Here is an 18981-nt window from a genome sequence, read left to right as displayed (position 1 = left end):
GATTTTAAAAATTTTTTCAAATGGATAACTTTAATTCTCGATATTTTGAAACAGAAACTTTTTAAAACTGAACTTGAAGCTTATAAAAATAATTTTACGGTAATTCACATAAATATAAGAAGCATAAATCAAAATTTTGCCAAACTTAGACATTTCCTAATTGATTGCAATTATTTGTTCAGTATGATTTGCCTAACAGAAACTTGGTGTTCTGATGAATCAATCCAAAATAACTCTAACTTTCAAATTCCCAATTATAAGTTATCTTCTTAAAGGAAAGCATACAAAAAAGGAGGAGGGATCGCAACTCAGTAAGCACAGATTGTTTTTAAAACACTTAAAAAACGTTAATATCCGTTTTAATAAGTTTTTTAAATGTTTTAAAAACTGATGTTCGGAATGATCAAGTGATAAAAGTGATAAAATATCACTCCATTTCTAATCCCGATAGTAAGGTCTTTACAATAGAGATCATCAGCTCCAAGTTTTAAAATATTATAGTCTCTACCTGTTATAGACCACCTGAAGATGATATTAAAAAATGTTTTGATTATCTGGAAGAAATTTTTCTCAAAATCAATAAAGAGCAAAAAAAGTTGTTCTGTATCGGGGACTTGAACATAGATTGTTTAAAATACAAAGAGTATCATTACTAAATTATTTTTTGATAACATGTTTCAACATTGTATTTTACCAATTATTAATAAATTCACATGGGTAACCTCAAATTCTATTTCTGCTATAGATAACATACTAACAAACTCATTTCTAGATACCTCCTTAAAAGCAGAAATAATAAAAATTGATATAACAGATCATTTTCCAATTTACTTTACAATAAAACATGATTCAAAAACAAATAATAACTTGAAAAAAAAAATTATAAATGAAAAATAAATAAAAACTCAATGTTTTAATTATTATTATTAAAAATAAATAAAAACTCAATGTTTTATTCAATGTTTTAAAAACACACTACCGGCAATAGATTGGGTTAAAGTGTATTAAGAATGTAACTTTGGGAACACAAACTCTGCATATAATACTTTCACAGATACTTTTCTAAAACACTATAATAATCATTTTCCAATCAAAGAAAAAGAAATCAAAGTAAAACATTTGATTAATGGAGAAAATTTTGGTCCAGATTAGAGCTTTAAAAAAACCGAAAAATTTCAAAAAACCGGTTTTCGGTTTTTTCAAATTGTAAAATCGGATAACCGGTTTTACACTGGTTTTTTATTATGAATGATGAGGTGCACGATTTTGAAATTGTTATTTAACAATCTCAAATTAAAATAATTAAACAACAATAATAAAAAGTTTAGCAACAAACGAAATAAAACAACGAACGAAAATATCTAAAAGTTAATGTTAGATAAAGTTAGTGGTACTTGTCTTTTCTGGATTGTTTTGATTATTATAAGTATTTCAAAATTTAAAAATTGTTGAAAGATTCTGTCAGTATGTAATCTAAAAATAACTGGTAAAAAAAAATGAAATAAATAAAATACCAAGGAGGTATAATAGATTAGAGGAAGAACGGCAATTTTTAAAGCCTGTTTACACTGAAAGTTTTTGTTTTTATCTTGAAGATTTTTCTAATGCTAATTTACGTGCAGTTCGAGCTACATAGTTTGCTACGTGCAATATATCAGAAACTTTTTTTACTGACCAGTCAGTCAGGAGCAAGCGTTGTTAATTGTATTTTTTTTAGATGTTGCTATAGACTGTGCAATTTAATTAATTAACAATATGTAATATTAATTCTATATTTGTTTTTCTCACACACTTTGTAAATATCTTTACTCAATATATATACATTTGCAAATACCCCCGAGGGTATAATAAACATTATAAACGTTATATACAATGTAATAAATGACACACCCACAACGTTCCTTCTGTCGCAATACAACAATAGTTTATATATAATACAGTTATTTACACTAATTACAACACCCCTTGATCTCTAGATCACAAAGTCCGCATACTTATTCGGAAACCTCCGCACTCGCGTCGATCTTCGGAGATTTAGGTTATCCGCGATGGGTTCTTCCGATTCTCTGATAGACAAGTCAGCTACAATGGGAGCAGGACGGACGTCCGACATGTGTCTCGGCAATCCATTGATTTCTACCGAAACTCCTCGTCCTTCATCTGAGACTCTTCCTCTGTTCCATTCGCTCGTGCATTTTGAGTCAGGTGGTTTTACAAATACTTTTTGTCCTTGTGTATAGTTGTGGAGAACTTCCGCGTTAGTTTTGGCAGAAATTGTGTGTGGTTTCCACTCGTAGGAAAATATAGCTTTGTAGGGGAGCGATGTTTCCTCGCCATTTTTTCTGGGAGCTATGTTATACCAATATACCATTTTAAACGGGTCTTTGCCACTTCTGGCTGCCATGCGCTTGATTGTGCGATGATGACGTTCAACAATTCCATTTCCAGATGGCCTGTAAGCGCAACGAAACAAGATGGACACTCCCCAATCTGCGCATAATTCACCAACGAGTTTTGAGCGAAAAGTCTTGCTGTTGTCAAGTAGAACTTGCCACGGAGGTCCTCTTTCTCGGAATATTTCTTCTAAATGGAAGCACACTGTTGTTTCTTTCTCGTTCTGTAGCCTTCTCCAAATTGCAAACTTGCTCCTTTTTCCACAGTCAATAATAGACAAGTAAATCTCTGATTTGTAGTGGGTTATGTCAATAGCCAAACGATGCCAGCTCTTTCCAACTTCAAGATTTCCTTCTTCCCATCTAATCGGCGCAGGATCCACCGATAAACATCTTTCGCAACTTTTCACGACTGATTCAACGTCTTTTCTGCAAACTTTCTCCTTCGGATATGTTTGTTTCATCAAATAAAGTGTTCGATTGACTCCAAAGTGATGAAGATTATGAAACGACTTCACATCAGGCGGTACAACGTTTGCTGTCATTGCAGAATGGTTTGCATGCAGCCAGTTCTGTGGTACTCTCGTAAGAGCATCGGCTTTGTTTTCTGCTGACTTTACCAGGAAAAGTTTTAATTTTATATTGCACTCCTTCACAAGGTCTTCAATTAATGACAACCGGCGACGGACAAGTGGTTCTCCAAGACCGTGTACTCGAACGGGTTTGTCACCGATAATTAAGGATCTCAACCAACCGACAACAGTAGCCGAATCACACTTTATGTTAATACATTCGAATCCCCATTTTGTTGCTAGATTAATTCCTTTTATCACGGCTTCTAACTCTGCAAGATTAATGTGAGCCGTATCATCTTGTTTCCTCAGCCACGAACAGTCTTCTACTATTTCCCCAGCCACTTCCAAAACTATGCCAACAGCTAAACTGCTTGCATCGCACCACACTGTTGCTTCAGAAATGTTTTTGACGTTCCATGACCCATGAACGGGATCTTCTTTTGTAAGTCTTTCATTCAAACTGCTTACTAATTTAACAACTCGTTCGTTCACCAAAGAGTCCCATCCACAACTACTCGAAACTCTTTTTAGATAGCTGCACGAAGGGCAAAGCCAATTTGCTATTGGAAAATGTCCGGTCAGCTGTCCGCACCAAGAAAAGATTTACCGACGTGTCATTTTTCCTTCCGGAACTTTGGGTATGTTGTCACGTTTCCAACGGACTTGGTTGCATTGTTTGTACACTCGCAATCCAAGCACACGACCACCGACAAGTTTTTCTGGCAACTTAGAATCCAAGCCATATTTTTTCAAGAGTTCTTGAACTCTGCAACTTGACACTATGTTATTATTGACAATGATATCATCAATAAATGAATCCGTCCCAGACTCGACAAATTTATCTAAGGATAATACCTTTTTTAAGATTTTAGTCATAATTATGGGCGCCACATTTAAACCAAAACCCAATCTTGTTAGACAGTAACGCTGCCCTTCATATTCCACAACTTGATATTTCCATAATGCTTCGTCGACACGAATTTGCAGGTACGCTTTCTTTAAGTCGATTATCTCAAGATTTTCTCCCAACTTTCTCCAGTTGCGAAGTTTGGTACTGCAAACATCGCCATCTGCAGTATGACTGGATACAAATTGATTCAACTCCCGGTAGTCCATCACCGGACGTATTTTTAACTTATTTCGTTGAGTTACTGCCATCAATGGAATGATGCCATTACATCTCCCTTCAAATGGTTTCAGCCATCCCTGTGCTATCCATTCACTTATTTCCATTGCGTACTCACTTTTAACGTCCTCAGAGATATGATAGTTTGGAATTTTGTTAGTTAACGTTGGTGGTTCCATCAGCCATTTCCAAGACACGCTCCAACTGCCATTTTTGAATTCTGCTACGAAGTCTTTATCAATCAGCTTTAGAATAGTAGACGAGGATACTTCACTCGTTTTTTCTTGAGAAACAGCAGTAGCACCGATAGTTAGTTGTTCCACATTGAAGTTTATGGTTTCGCCGTCCCTCCCGACTTGGACACCTCCAAGCAGTCGTATTGCGTCCATACCAAGTAGCATTTGATATTCGGGAACAATGTCTGCCACCAGGCATTCTAAATCGATGGTGGTATCATTTATAGAAAGATTAACAACAATCTGGTGTTTTATTTCAATTGAGTTTCCATTCATCATAACAACCTTTTCTTTTGCGAGTTTGACATTTTTTTCGTTTATAATTTCCCGACTTAAAATGGATTTGGAGCATCCAGTATCCAACAATGCTTTTATTTTTCTTCCATTAACATATACGCAGAGAGTTGGCGGTTTTAAATTTTGTGGGAAGCCGCTCGCACAAAAACGGGTGGCTTCCCTTCCACGTTTTTTGAGTTTGTACACTTTTTATAGCAGTACAGGGCCAGGTGATTGTCCATTCCACACACAAAGCACCTCTTCTTGTCAATTTCTTCGCTACAATTTCGACTGATATGTCCATCCTCACCGCAACGGTAGCAAGTTACGGTCTTTCTTCCGCGTCCTTGAGGAACCTGCCTTGGACTGATGGCAACAGGATTCACGCAACTAACAAAACATGATTCTTTACGACGTAAAATTACCAAACTTCTTGATTTTTCAGCGATCTGGTACAGCGACATTGTTGATATTGAGCATGCGGTTTGCAGCTGTTTTCTTGCTTCGTCAGGTAACCCGAGAATGAATGCGCACCTTATCCACTCTTCGCTTACGTGAGTTGATATTAGCTTGCTCAGCCTCGTTAATTCTGCGAGATATACGTCAACAGACTCGTTCTCTTTAAGACGGCGATTTACGAATTCTTCGTATGCTGTTAGCGGAGAAGCAGAGAAGGCAGTAGTCAGTGCATTTTTCACTTCTTTGTAGTCTTCTTTTATTTCATCACTAAGACCTTGATAAACGGCAAACGCTCCGCCAGAGAGAAATAAGGGGAGCACCACATGCAACTCGTCAACTTTTTGAAGTTTTGCAACCAGTTCCAATTTCTGTATCCATTCTGAAAACTCACCCGAACCATCGTATTGCGACACCAAATCTGCAAACTTTATCACTATACTCATTGCCGAAATAGCTTGTAATATTAATTCTATATTTGTTTTTCTCACACACTTTGTAAATATCTTTACTCAATATATATACATTTGCAAATACCCCCGAGGGTATAATAAACATTATAAACGTTATATACAATGTAATAAATGACACACCCACAACGTTCCTTCTGTCGCAATACAACAATAGTTTATATATAATACAGTTATTTACACTAATTACACAATAGCATCATGTTTTCAAACAAGTTTGCTTTTTCCATATACTCATTTCCGAAACTTGGCTGTTCTTCAAAACCTTCTTCTGATATATTAAGGGAAGATCTTGGGATAGTATGCGAACATTTTTTGAAACCAAAATTGCTGTACTCAGAAACCTGAAACCGAGAAAAGTCAACCAACCGCTAACAAAGACCTTCTTATCGGTGCTATTCTGAAGGAAGTATTAAAAACGCTCAATAGAAAGTTATCTAAAATAGAATTCTTTTTCAAAAATCCGTATATCACTTGCTAAAAGTTGAAACTAGCACCTCTCACCAACCTAGGGTGTGAATCAGAACTCATAAAAACTTGAAAACCGAGTCATAATATGTAGTGGCTCCACAACCGTCAATACGTTACCCAGAAAAAGTGTAGTGATGACAAATGGTCAACTGAGAGATTCATCTTTTACCGAGCTCGCATGCGAGGACAAGAGAAAGAAATCGAAAATGGGCGAGAAAGTCTGGTGAAACAGGCCAAAAAACTAGATAAGGACTTTATAACAACCTTCAGGCCGCCCGAAGCCATTCTATTATACAAACTGAGGCTTATTAAAAATTGTAATTATAGCGGCCATTTTGAAAAATGGCCGCGATCAGACATCAAACAATATAGTGCAGCAATATTCTTGGTGGATTCGTGTTCAGCATAGAATTTGAACACAGAAAATGCTCGTTCAGTAAGACTAACTCCGAAAAAGTCCTCATGTACCCTCACCTTATATTATATTTCCAATATAATATGTATAATTATATAACATTTATAATTTAATAAATCAAATACAAAATCAAATATTTATTTTGTGATTAACGAAAACTTATTCTAGTACGGTTAGCTAGAAGGTTAACAAGGTTAGTTACACGACTAACTATATTTAAGTGGGTTTAATTATGTTTAAGTTAAGGTCAGCGTTTTCTGGAGAAATATAATTAACTTATTATTATGTACATAGTTCTCAAAATTGAAAAAACTTTTATAAAGTACTTTTAACACTTTTTATATTTTTCAATTTATTTGCGTCATTTTCTTATCTTCTTCTTCGGACAACTCTTGGGGTCAAAACAATTTCAAATTTGCGTGCTCAAGGAAAAAGGTTGTAACAGCTTTGCAAAACGAAGAAAAAACGATTGCAAAACATCTCAATTTTTAAACTGTTAAGATGTTTTGCATAAATCGATGAAATTTTCTAATATTTGCCATAAAAATAGTTATTGAATAATTGTTATTGTTATAAAATAATGCCTTCTGGATCATGTAATATTTAAAATATCCAATTCATCAGTAGATTAAATTTAAATCATATAAAATCTAAAACATGTACTCAATGTAGCACGTGAAAGACATTTTTGGGAAAGTTAACTATATTCAGGTAAGGGAGAGTGTGAAAGAGCCAGGTTTTAAAAGAGTTGACCGGTGACTCCGGTCAACTCTTCCGGTGACCAAAAACTCGGTTTTGTCAGCATTAATATAACCTTGAGTTAAACATTTTTTACCGAAACTTTTATCTAATATTATTTGTGGAAAAGAAGGGCGTCGTAGTACTCTATGTAGCACGTAAAAGACATTTTTGGAAAAGTTAACCATATTTAAGTAAGGGAGAGTGTGTATGAAAGAGCCATGTTTTGAAAGAGCCGATGCCATTATATCTAACCTACTGGCACCCGACCATAATTGTATTTTAAATATATATATATATATATAAATATATATATATATATATATATATAAATATATATATATATATATATATATATATATATATATATATATATATATATATATATATTATATATATATATATATATATACATATATATATAGATATATATATATATATATATATATATATATATATATATATATATATATATATATATATATATATATTTTGAGAACTATGTACATAATAATAAGTTAATTATATTTCTCCAGAAAACGCTGACCTTAACTTAAACATAATTAAACCCACTTAAATATAGTTAGTCGTGTAACTAACCTTGTTAACCTTCTAGCTAACCGTACTAGAATAAGTTTTCGTTAATCACAAAATAAATATTTGATTTTGTATTTGATTTATTAAATTATAAATGTTATATAATTATACATATTATATTGGAAATATAATATAAGGTGAGGGTACATGAGGACTTTTTCGGAGTTAGTCTTACTGAACGAGCATTTTCTGTGTTCAAATTCTATGCTGAACACGAATCCACCAAGAATATTGCTGCACTATATTGTTTGATGTCTGATCGCGGCCATTTTTCAAAATGGCCGCTATAATTACAATTTTTAATAAGCCTCAGTTTGTATAATAGAATGGCTTCGGGCGGCCTGAAGGTTGTTATAAAGTCCTTATCTAGTTTTTTGGCCTGTTTCACCAGACTTTCTCGCCCATTTTCGATTTCTTTCTCTTGTCCTCGCATGCGAGCTCGGTAAAAGATGAATCTCTCAGTTGACCATTTGTCATCACTACACTTTTTCTGGGTAACGTATTGACGGTTGTGGAGCCACTACATATTATGACTCGGTTTTCAAGTTTTTATGAGTTCTGATTCACACCCTAGGTTGGTGAGAGGTGCTAGTTTCAACTTTTAGCAAGTGATATACGGATTTTTGAAAAAGAATTCTATTTTAGATAACTTTCTATTGAGCGTTTTTAATACTTCCTTCAGAATAGCACCGATAAGAAGGTCTTTGTTAGCGGTTGGTTGACTTTTCTCGGTTTCAGGTTTCTGAGTACAGCAATTTTGGTTTCAAAAAATGTTCGCATACTATCCCAAGATCTTCCCTTAATATATCAGAAGAAGGTTTTGAAGAACAGCCAAGTTTCGGAAATGAGTATATGGAAAAAGCAAACTTGTTTGAAAACATGATGCTATTGTGTAATTAGTGTAAATAACTGTATTATATATAAACTATTGTTGTATTGCGACAGAAGGAACGTTGTGGGTGTGTCATTTATTACATTGTATATAACGTTTATAATGTTTATTATACCCTCGGGGGTATTTGCAAATGTATATATATTGAGTAAAGATATTTACAAAGTGTGTGAGAAAAACAAATATAGAATTAATATTACAAGCTATTTCGGCAATGAGTATAGTGATAAAGTTTGCAGATTTGGTGTCGCAATACGATGGTTCGGGTGAGTTTTCAGAATGGATACAGAAATTGGAACTGGTTGCAAAACTTCAAAAAGTTGACGAGTTGCATGTGGTGCTCCCCTTATTTCTCTCTGGCGGAGCGTTTGCCGTTTATCAAGGTCTTAGTGATGAAATAAAAGAAGACTACAAAGAAGTGAAAAATGCACTGACTACTGCCTTCTCTGCTTCTCCGCTAACAGCATACGAAGAATTCGTAAATCGCCGTCTTAAAGAGAACGAGTCTGTTGACGTATATCTCGCAGAATTAACGAGGCTGAGCAAGCTAATATCAACTCACGTAAGCGAAGAGTGGATAAGGTGCGCATTCATTCTCGGGTTACCTGACGAAGCAAGAAAACAGCTGCAAACCGCATGCTCAATATCAACAATGTCGCTGTACCAGATCGCTGAAAAATCAAGAAGTTTGGTAATTTTACGTCGTAAAGAATCATGTTTTGTTAGTTGCGTGAATCCTGTTGCCATCAGTCCAAGGCAGGTTCCTCAAGGACGCGGAAGAAAGACCGTAACTTGCTACCGTTGCGGTGAGGATGGACATATCAGTCGAAATTGTAGCGAAGAAATTGACAAGAAGAGGTGCTTTGTGTGTGGAATGGACAATCACCTGGCCCTGTACTGCTATAAAAAGTGTACAAACTCAAAAAACGTGGAAGGGAAGCCACCCGTTTTTGTGCGAGCGGCTTCCCACAAAATTTAAAACCGCCAACTCTCTGCGTATATGTTAATGGAAGAAAAATAAAAGCATTGTTGGATACTGGATGCTCCAAATCCATTTTAAGTCGGGAAATTATAAACGAAAAAAATGTCAAACTCGCAAAAGAAAAGGTTGTTATGATGAATGGAAACTCAATTGAAATAAAACACCAGATTGTTGTTAATCTTTCTATAAATGATACCACCATCGATTTAGAATGCCTGGTGGCAGACATTGTTCCCGAATATCAAATGCTACTTGGTATGGACGCAATACGACTGCTTGGAGGTGTCCAAGTCGGGAGGGACGGCGAAACCATAAACTTCAATGTGGAACAACTAACTATCGGTGCTACTGCTGTTTCTCAAGAAAAAACGAGTGAAGTATCCTCGTCTACTATTCTAAAGCTGATTGATAAAGACTTCGTAGCAGAATTCAAAAATGGCAGTTGGAGCGTGTCTTGGAAATGGCTGATGGAACCACCAACGTTAACTAACAAAATTCCAAACTATCATATCTCTGAGGACGTTAAAAGTGAGTACGCAATGGAAATAAGTGAATGGATAGCACAGGGATGGCTGAAACCATTTGAAGGGAGATGTAATGGCATCATTCCATTGATGGCAGTAACTCAACGAAATAAGTTAAAAATACGTCCGGTGATGGACTACCGGGAGTTGAATCAATTTGTATCCAGTCATACTGCAGATGGCGATGTTTGCAGTACCAAACTTCGCAACTGGAGAAAGTTGGGAGAAAATCTTGAGATAATCGACTTAAAGAAAGCGTACCTGCAAATTCGTGTCGACGAAGCATTATGGAAATATCAAGTTGTGGAATATGAAGGGCAGCGTTACTGTCTAACAAGATTGGGTTTTGGTTTAAATGTGGCGCCCATAATTATGACTAAAATCTTAAAAAAGGTATTATCCTTAGATAAATTTGTCGAGTCTGGGACGGATTCATTTATTGATGATATCATTGTCAATAATAACATAGTGTCAAGTTGCAGAGTTCAAGAACTCTTGAAAAAATATGGCTTGGATTCTAAGTTGCCAGAAAAACTTGTCGGTGGTCGTGTGCTTGGATTGCGAGTGTACAAACAATGCAACCAAGTCCGTTGGAAACGTGACAACATACCCAAAGTTCCGGAAGGAAAAATGACACGTCGGTAAATCTTTTCTTGGTGCGGACAGCTGACCGGACATTTTCCAATAGCAAATTGGCTTTGCCCTTCGTGCAGCTATCTAAAAAGAGTTTCGAGTAGTTGTGGATGGGACTCTTTGGTGAACGAACGAGTTGTTAAATTAGTAAGCAGTTTGAATGAAAGACTTACAAAAGAAGATCCCGTTCATGGGTCATGGAACGTCAAAAACATTTCTGAAGCAACAGTGTGGTGCGATGCAAGCAGTTTAGCTGTTGGCATAGTTTTGGAAGTGGCTGGGGAAATAGTAGAAGACTGTTCGTGGCTGAGGAAACAAGATGATACGGCTCACATTAATCTTGCAGAGTTAGAAGCCGTGATAAAAGGAATTAATCTAGCAACAAAATGGGGATTCGAATGTATTAACATAAAGTGTGATTCGGCTACTGTTGTCGGTTGGTTGAGATCCTTAATTATCGGTGACAAACCCGTTCGAGTACACGGTCTTGGAGAACCACTTGTCCGTCGCCGGTTGTCATTAATTGAAGACCTTGTGAAGGAGTGCAATATAAAATTAAAACTTTTCCTGGTAAAGTCAGCAGAAAACAAAGCCGATGCTCTTACGAGAGTACCACAGAACTGGCTGCATGCAAACCATTCTGCAATGACAGCAAACGTTGTACCGCCTGATGTGAAGTCGTTTCATAATCTTCATCACTTTGGAGTCAATCGAACACTTTATTTGATGAAACAAACATATCCGAAGGAGAAAGTTTGCAGAAAAGACGTTGAATCAGTCGTGAAAAGTTGCGAAAGATGTTTATCGGTGGATCCTGCGCCGATTAGATGGGAAGAAGGAAATCTTGAAGTTGGAAAGAGCTGGCATCGTTTGGCTATTGACATAACCCACTACAAATCAGAGATTTACTTGTCTATTATTGACTGTGGAAAAAGGAGCAAGTTTGCAATTTGGAGAAGGCTACAGAACGAGAAAGAAACAACAGTGTGCTTCCATTTAGAAGAAATATTCCGAGAAAGAGGACCTCCGTGGCAAGTTCTACTTGACAACAGCAAGACTTTTCGCTCAAAACTCGTTGGTGAATTATGCGCAGATTGGGGAGTGTCCATCTTGTTTCGTTGCGCTTACAGGCCATCTGGAAATGGAATTGTTGAACGTCATCATCGCACAATCAAGCGCATGGCAGCCAGAAGTGGCAAAGACCCGTTTAAAATGGTATATTGGTATAACATAGCTCCCAGAAAAAATGGCGAGGAAACATCGCTCCCCTACAAAGCTATATTTTCCTACGAGTGGAAACCACACACAATTTCTGCCAAAACTAACGCGGAAGTTCTCCACAACTATACACAAGGACAAAAAGTATTTGTAAAACCACCTGACTCAAAATGCACGAGCGAATGGAACAGAGGAAGAGTCTCAGATGAAGGACGAGGAGTTTCGGTAGAAATCAATGGATTGCCGAGACACATGTCGGACGTCCGTCCTGCTCCCATTGTAGCTGACTTGTCTATCAGAGAATCGGAAGAACCCATCGCGGATAACCTAAATCTCCGAAGATCGACGCGAGTGCGGAGGTTTCCGAATAAGTATGCGGACTTTGTGATCTAGAGATCAAGGGGTGTTGTAATTAGTGTAAATAACTGTATTATATATAAACTATTGTTGTATTGCGACAGAAGGAACGTTGTGGGTGTGTCATTTATTACATTGTATATAACGTTTATAATGTTTATTATACCCTCGGGGGTATTTGCAAATGTATATATATTGAGTAAAGATATTTACAAAGTGTGTGAGAAAAACAAATATAGAATTAATATTACATATTGTTAATTAATTAAATTGCACAGTCTATAGCAACATCTAAAAAAAATACAATTAACAACGCTTGCTCCTGACTGACTGGTCAGTAAAAAAAGTTTCTGATATATTGCACGTAGCAAACTATGTAGCTCGAACTGCACGTAAATTAGCATTAGAAAAATCTTCAAGATAAAAACAAAAACTTTCAGTGTAAACAGGCTTTAAAAATTGCCGTTCTTCCTCTAATCTATTATACCTCCTTGGTATTTTATTTATTTCATTTTTTTTTACCAGTTATTTTTAGATTACATACTGACAGAATCTTTCAACAATTTTTAAATTTTGAAATACTTATAATAATCAAAACAATCCAGAAAAGACAAGTACCACTAACTTTATCTAACATTAACTTTTAGATATTTTCGTTCGTTGTTTTATTTCGTTTGTTGCTAAACTTTTTATTATTGTTGTTTAATTATTTTAATTTGAGATTGTTAAATAACAATTTCAAAATCGTGCACCTCATCATTCATAATAAAAAACCAGTGTAAAACCGGTTATCCGATTTTACAATTTGAAAAAACCGAAAACCGGTTTTTTGAAATTTTTCGGTTTTTTTAAAGCTCTAATCTGGACCAAAATTTTCTCCATTAATCAAATGTTTTACTTTGATTTCTTTTTCTTTGATTGGAAAATGATTATTATAGTGTTTTAGAAAAGTATCTGTGAAAGTATTATATGCAGAGTTTGTGTTCCCAAAGTTACATTCTTAATACACTTTAACCCAATCTATTGCCGGTAGTGTGTTTTTAAAACATTGAATAAAACATTGAGTTTTTATTTATTTTTAATAATAATAATTAAAACATTGAGTTTTTATTTATTTTTCATTTATAATTTTTTTTTTCAAGTTATTATTTGTTTTTGAATCATGTTTTATTGTAAAGTAAATTGGAAAATGATCTGTTATATCAATTTTTATTATTTCTGCTTTTAAGGAGGTATCTAGAAATGAGTTTGTTAGTATGTTATCTATAGCAGAAATAGAATTTGAGGTTACCCATGTGAATTTATTAATAATTGGTAAAATACAATGTTGAAACATGTTATCAAAAAATAATTTAGTAATGATACTCTTTGTATTTTAAACAATCTATGTTCAAGTCCCCGATACAGAACAACTTTTTTTGCTCTTTATTGATTTTGAGAAAAATTTCTTCCAGATAATCAAAACATTTTTTAATATCATCTTCAGGTGGTCTATAACAGGTAGAGACTATAATATTTTAAAACTTGGAGCTGATGATCTCTATTGTAAAGACCTTACTATCGGGATTAGAAATGGAGTGATATTTTATCACTTTTATCACTTGATCATTCCGAACATCAGTTTTTAAAACATTTAAAAAACTTATTAAAACGGATATTAACGTTTTTTAAGTGTTTTAAAAACAATCTGTGCTTACTGAGTTGCGATCCCTCCTCCTTTTTTGTATGCTTTCCTTTAAGAAGATAACTTATAATTGGGAATTTGAAAGTTAGAGTTATTTTGGATTGATTCATCAGAACACCAAGTTTCTGTTAGGCAAATCATACTGAACAAATAATTGCAATCAATTAGGAAATGTCTAAGTTTGGCAAAATTTTGATTTATGCTTCTTATATTTATGTGAATTACCGTAAAATTATTTTTATAAGCTTCAAGTTCAGTTTTAAAAAGTTTCTGTTTCAAAATATCGAGAATTAAAGTTATCCATTTGAAAAAATTTTTAAAATCTCGTGTAAATATTTTATCGTATTTTAAAATGGCGTATTTCCTTCGCTTCTTAGTTTTTTAACTTCTTCCCATAGCATTCTTCGATGATATATTGTTTCTTGAGCGAAGTCTTCATTTATGTATAGGCCAGTTCCTTTAAGATACTTTACAGCATTGAGAATTTCGTTTTTGTCTTGGAAATATAAAAGTTTTAAGACTAATGTTCTTGGTTTGTTGTCTTCGAATTGTCCAATACAATGAGCTCGTTCAACCACCACTTCGCATTGTATTTTCAGTTTTGTTTTGAAAATTTATTCAACAGCTTTTTCGCAGTCTTCCCAACTTTCGCCTAGTGTTTCTTGTAGTTCATCTGATCTTAAGTTGTTTCTTTTCGATCGATTTTCTAGATCTATGGATTTTTTGAATTGACTTCTTTGTCATAGTATTTCTTTATTTGTGATATTTTTCCGAGATGTTATTTTCTTGAAATTTAGGCTGTCTTTAATGTCACTTAAGTCTTTCATTCATGACTTTGAAAAGGCTTTCATTCATGACATCCATGTAACAATTGTAAACTTAGTACCAGGTGATTATGCCTGTTTCCTATGAGAAAAAGTGGTGGATAGGAGTCTTTTTTTATTGTCTTTATTAAGTACATTTTATGAATCGAGAGATACAAAACTAAAACGTTTTGAGCGATACAAAACATTTTTTTCGAGAGATACAAAACAAAAGTTTTTGGATTTAGCAGGTTTTAAACTCTTTTAGTACCAAGTTTCAGCATCGCAGCATTGCACAAAGCACCGAATAAGGGTAATAATAAACGGAAACATTTTTGACACTTTTTTATTAAAAAATATCTATTAAAATTATATAAGCAACAATAAAGGTACATATTAAATAAGAAACATGAACACCCCATTTCAATATATAATTATCTATTAAAATGATAGCAATTTATTACAATTATATGTAATAATTATATATATATATTTTTTATTTATAGATATTTATTTACAATATCACAACAAACTCATTGTTTATAACTACGTAAGATCACAATATAATTTAATAATATAATTATTATCATTAAACAAAAGTATATAACAAACTTTCTCGGTTGCATAATTATCTACTGCTGCTTAAAATCCGTCAGTCAAAATTGCGTTACTATTTAATACAGAAAACATAAACTCTTATTATCACGAAGTATTTATTATAACAATATAAATATTTGTGCGCTAAATATTTTTAAAACTTGGTATATGAAATGCAATAAAATACATCTTACAAAAATCTTACATATATAACATTTTTCAATTCTGACATTCAAAAAATACTAAGAAACATTTAAATTAAATACTTTTAATGCCGGCGCTAAAAAGGTGGGGGTGGGGGCGGTTGGTGGAATAAGTCGGTAAATTAGAACTTTTTTATAGATGAATTCATTCAGTAAAAGGGGACTATTTATCTCTAATCTAAAAATTAGGGAGTTTGAGAACCTTTTTTTAAGTCGGCGAAAGTTCTAAGGCATTAGACACCTACTAGCGCCGGCCCTAAATATTTTATTCATTAATTAGAAAACTTTTATCAGTGAACAGTAAAATCAATAAGATGAAAAAATTATAAAAATTAGAAGTCCCACAATTCTATTCTTTTTGATTTTCCTCGTCAAAGAACAAAATTTAAACATCTCACATTTTTCAATAAATTGGCTTAATCAGTACTTTCTAAACAACAAAAAAATATCTATGTAAATATATTTTCTTTTTAATAACCAATTTTTTAATTACAAGTTATTTGCGAAGTTCTTACGAGTTGGTTAAATATATCATGTACTTACAAAATTATTAATTGATTTGATATGAGTAAGGAGGTATAATAGAATGGAGGGAGAACGAAGCCGTTGTTTAAAAATGTAATACAGTCTTTGTTGTATAATTATTTGAACCTTTGTAAGCTGCAACCAAAATGGATTGCTCTATTAAAAATTGGATAAGTTTTCAACAGCTGTTCGAACTATTAAGTAGTAATCATAACAAAAATCATGATCTACGTAAAGTAATTGCTTTTTGAATATCTCGATATTAGGTATAAATATAAAAGTTTTGACAATCTCCACTACTTGGTTGAAATCTTTTGCGTCCCCGTTTAGCTATAGACTTTTAACGTTCATAAAGAAGGTTTTTTTGGTAAGGAACTAATTATCTCACCAGGATTTTATTTTGTGTTGTAGTATTTTTGGTAGATTTAAAAGCAAATTGTTATATTCTAAATATAAAAATATAAATTATCTTTTTATAAATCTGGCAAAAATACTTCCAATTATTATCTAGACATTAATTAATTCAATACTAATCTAAAAATGTAATATCAGTCGTTCAAAAAGCACAACATAAAAAAACAACAATACACTAACTTTAAATATTGTTTATTTGTAAAAGATAGAATTTTTTCGTTGCAAGTAAAAGATGGCATTTTTTAAACTTCCATCTTTTACTTGCAATGCTTCAACTGTTTATGACGTTTTGAAACAATACTATTAGATAATTTTTGATAAAAGTGGAATGTGATAGGATAACTTTAAATTATGATAATTACGTAGTGTTTAATAGAAAATTATGTTACTACTAAGACTGTTCCTTGGTAAATGACGTACTTTAACTTCGTTCTCCGTCCAGTCAATTATACCTCCTTAGTATAAGTTAAGGACGTCACTAACATCACGGGTCACTAACAGAAATGCTCAAATATTAAGTGTTAGTTCCATATTATTTTTCTTAATAATATAGAACTTTCTTATTAATATAGGATGAGTGTTTATTGATAAAAAAATTCTGTTAATAGCCAGATTAAACTTTGCATCTTCCATCACCATCTCCCTTTTCACATGATAATAAAAACTCTCCTTACTAATATAAGATGATAAATTTTTGCTCAAACCATGGGTGGTGAAACCTTATTGATCCATTTTGACATTATTGATCCATTTTGTTTTAATCATGCAGTTTATCTTGGTGTATGCAACACGTTATAAAAGAAAAATAAAGATACAAACGTATTAGCTCAAAGGAAACAGTGATTTAGAAGAAGATGAACATGAAATTTACGAGGATAATTTTAGTTTTGAATCAGTAAACTATGAGATTAATGTTAATTACCCTGAAATTTTGATGAATGCACGAAAAGTAGCGAAATTCATAAAAATTTTATCAGTTCGTAATTAAATTCTTCAGAAGATAGTTACTGAGGATTTCGGTAAAGAAATCGAACTGCATCTTAATGCTCGTCATTGTTGGGATTTACTTTTTTCAATGACTACACCTTTGTTAAAAACTCAAAAATGTTTATTCCAGATATTTACTAAATTAAATGCTCTTGATGTAATTAACAAGCTAGATTTTGAGTCGCTTACATGATGTTTTAGAGCCAGCAAAACTAGAAGTGGAATTCCTTAGCAGAGAAGATGCAATGTTATTGACAGAAGATACTGTTCTTGAATTCATGCTTGCAAAACTATTTGCTACGAATACAGAAATTGCATTTTTATTGCATTCAAATTTAAAAAATTGCATCGATGAAAGAATTAACGGAAATGTTATGCAATTGTTAAGGTGCTAAAAAGATACCTCAGTTGTCCCATTAAAAAATACTTTAAATTTTGCTGGAAAATTAGCATTTAGGCTTTTTGGATTTACTTTTAATGATGAGGAACCACTACTAGCTGAAGCAACATGTATAACATCAGAAAGTTCACCTGTTTCTTTAAAAGGATGAATTAAACGCACTTCTCAAGAAAGATAGCATCACACACTTGCCTAAATCTACAAATCAATTCAAATGGCTCAAACAAAAGTTTTTGTTGAACCGAAATATGGGTAAAAGACCAAAAAAAAATTTACAATGCAGTACTCTCTATAAAGCCCACCTCAACAGATGTTGAACACATTTTTTAGAGCCGCACTAGTTTCTGCACAAAAGTAAGATCACGATTATCTGATAAATCGTTAAAATCTTTAGTTTTCTTAAAATTTATTTACAATAAAAAAAAGTCATTGTAAGTTTTATTTTGAAATATAAAGATAATATTAGAACACTTTGTTTAAATAACCTTTTTAATAAATAATGCAAGATAAACTTACATAAGTTTTATTATTTAACAAGTAAAACCGAAAACTACGGTTAATCACGATTTTTTTCAAAAGTAAAACCGAAACCACAGTTTTTTATAAATGCGGTTTTTGGAAACCCTATCTGAGCATGTATTAAAAAACAAAGATCCACACAACTTGAAACTACTAACAGTGTTTATCATGAGAGTTTATTCTGTTATGTGATTTAAAAAAAAAAAATTAATGAAAAACAATAAGCTTAAATAACCAAAGTAGTAAACAAACTACCATAGTAATTAAACATACTAAAATACTAAAAAATTATTAAACAAACCATAATAATATGTAATTTAAATCTTTTTAAGAAATAAAAAAAGTTACACATTATCAACAAAAGAAACACAAATTTATTGAATTAAATTTTATTAAATTTCCAACACAAAAAGAAAAAAGAAAATACTTTATATTTAAGTATAATAAAGTTTAAAAAGCATAAAACTAAGAAATACATTCTCTTGATATT

The 18981-nt window shown here is 33.0% G+C and overlaps 2 protein-coding genes and 1 long non-coding RNA gene across 3 annotated transcripts in view; 1 reads left to right on the top strand and 2 right to left on the bottom strand.

Annotated features, from left to right (window-relative positions):
* Positions 1-1972: 1972 nt before the first annotated feature.
* On the bottom strand, positions 1973-5508 carry LOC136086108 (uncharacterized). Its single transcript, XM_065808379.1, has 3 exons — positions 4865-5508; positions 3576-4787; positions 1973-3503 (listed from the first exon to the last, which is right to left on the bottom strand). The coding sequence occupies exons 1-3, from the start codon at positions 5506-5508 to the stop codon at positions 1973-1975; spliced, it is 3387 nt and encodes a 1128-aa protein (XP_065664451.1).
* Positions 5509-8859: 3351 nt separating this feature from the next.
* LOC136086107 (uncharacterized) lies at positions 8860-12395 on the top strand. The gene is made up of 3 exons (XM_065808378.1): positions 8860-9503; positions 9581-10792; positions 10865-12395. Exons 1-3 carry the CDS (start codon positions 8860-8862, stop codon positions 12393-12395), a joined length of 3387 nt encoding a protein of 1128 aa, XP_065664450.1.
* Positions 12396-15195: 2800 nt separating this feature from the next.
* LOC136085774 (uncharacterized) overlaps positions 15196-18981 on the bottom strand; it is a 30758-nt gene continuing 26972 nt past the window's right edge. Inside the window, exon 3 of the long non-coding RNA XR_010641166.1 lies at positions 15196-16076. This is a non-coding gene — a long non-coding RNA (uncharacterized LOC136085774). The remainder of the gene's footprint in view (positions 16077-18981) is intronic.

Source organism: Hydra vulgaris, chromosome 10 (assembly GCF_038396675.1).
Source record: "Hydra vulgaris chromosome 10, alternate assembly HydraT2T_AEP".
NCBI classification, from domain to species: Eukaryota; Metazoa; Cnidaria; class Hydrozoa; order Anthoathecata; family Hydridae; genus Hydra; species Hydra vulgaris.
The sequence above is the reverse complement of the archived record's forward strand: the minus strand, read 5'-3'. Positions and strand labels throughout refer to the sequence as shown.

What these genes read in the sequence shown, in the direction of transcription:
- LOC136086108 (XM_065808379.1), bottom strand. Translation starts at nt 5,508, where the DNA reads ATGAGTATAGTGATAAAGTTTGCAGATTTGGTGTCGCAATACGATGGT. An exon ending in GAAGAAATTGACAAGAAGAG is followed by an intron (nt 4,788 to 4,864) that starts GTGCTTTGTGTG and finishes AAAACGTGGAAG; the next exon opens with GGAAGCCACCCGTTTTTGTG. An exon ending in GAAGGAAAAATGACACGTCG is followed by an intron (nt 3,504 to 3,575) that starts GTAAATCTTTTC and finishes CCCTTCGTGCAG; the next exon opens with CTATCTAAAAAGAGTTTCGA.
- LOC136086107 (XM_065808378.1), top strand. Translation starts at nt 8,860, where the DNA reads ATGAGTATAGTGATAAAGTTTGCAGATTTGGTGTCGCAATACGATGGT. An exon ending in GAAGAAATTGACAAGAAGAG is followed by an intron (nt 9,504 to 9,580) that starts GTGCTTTGTGTG and finishes AAAACGTGGAAG; the next exon opens with GGAAGCCACCCGTTTTTGTG. An exon ending in GAAGGAAAAATGACACGTCG is followed by an intron (nt 10,793 to 10,864) that starts GTAAATCTTTTC and finishes CCCTTCGTGCAG; the next exon opens with CTATCTAAAAAGAGTTTCGA.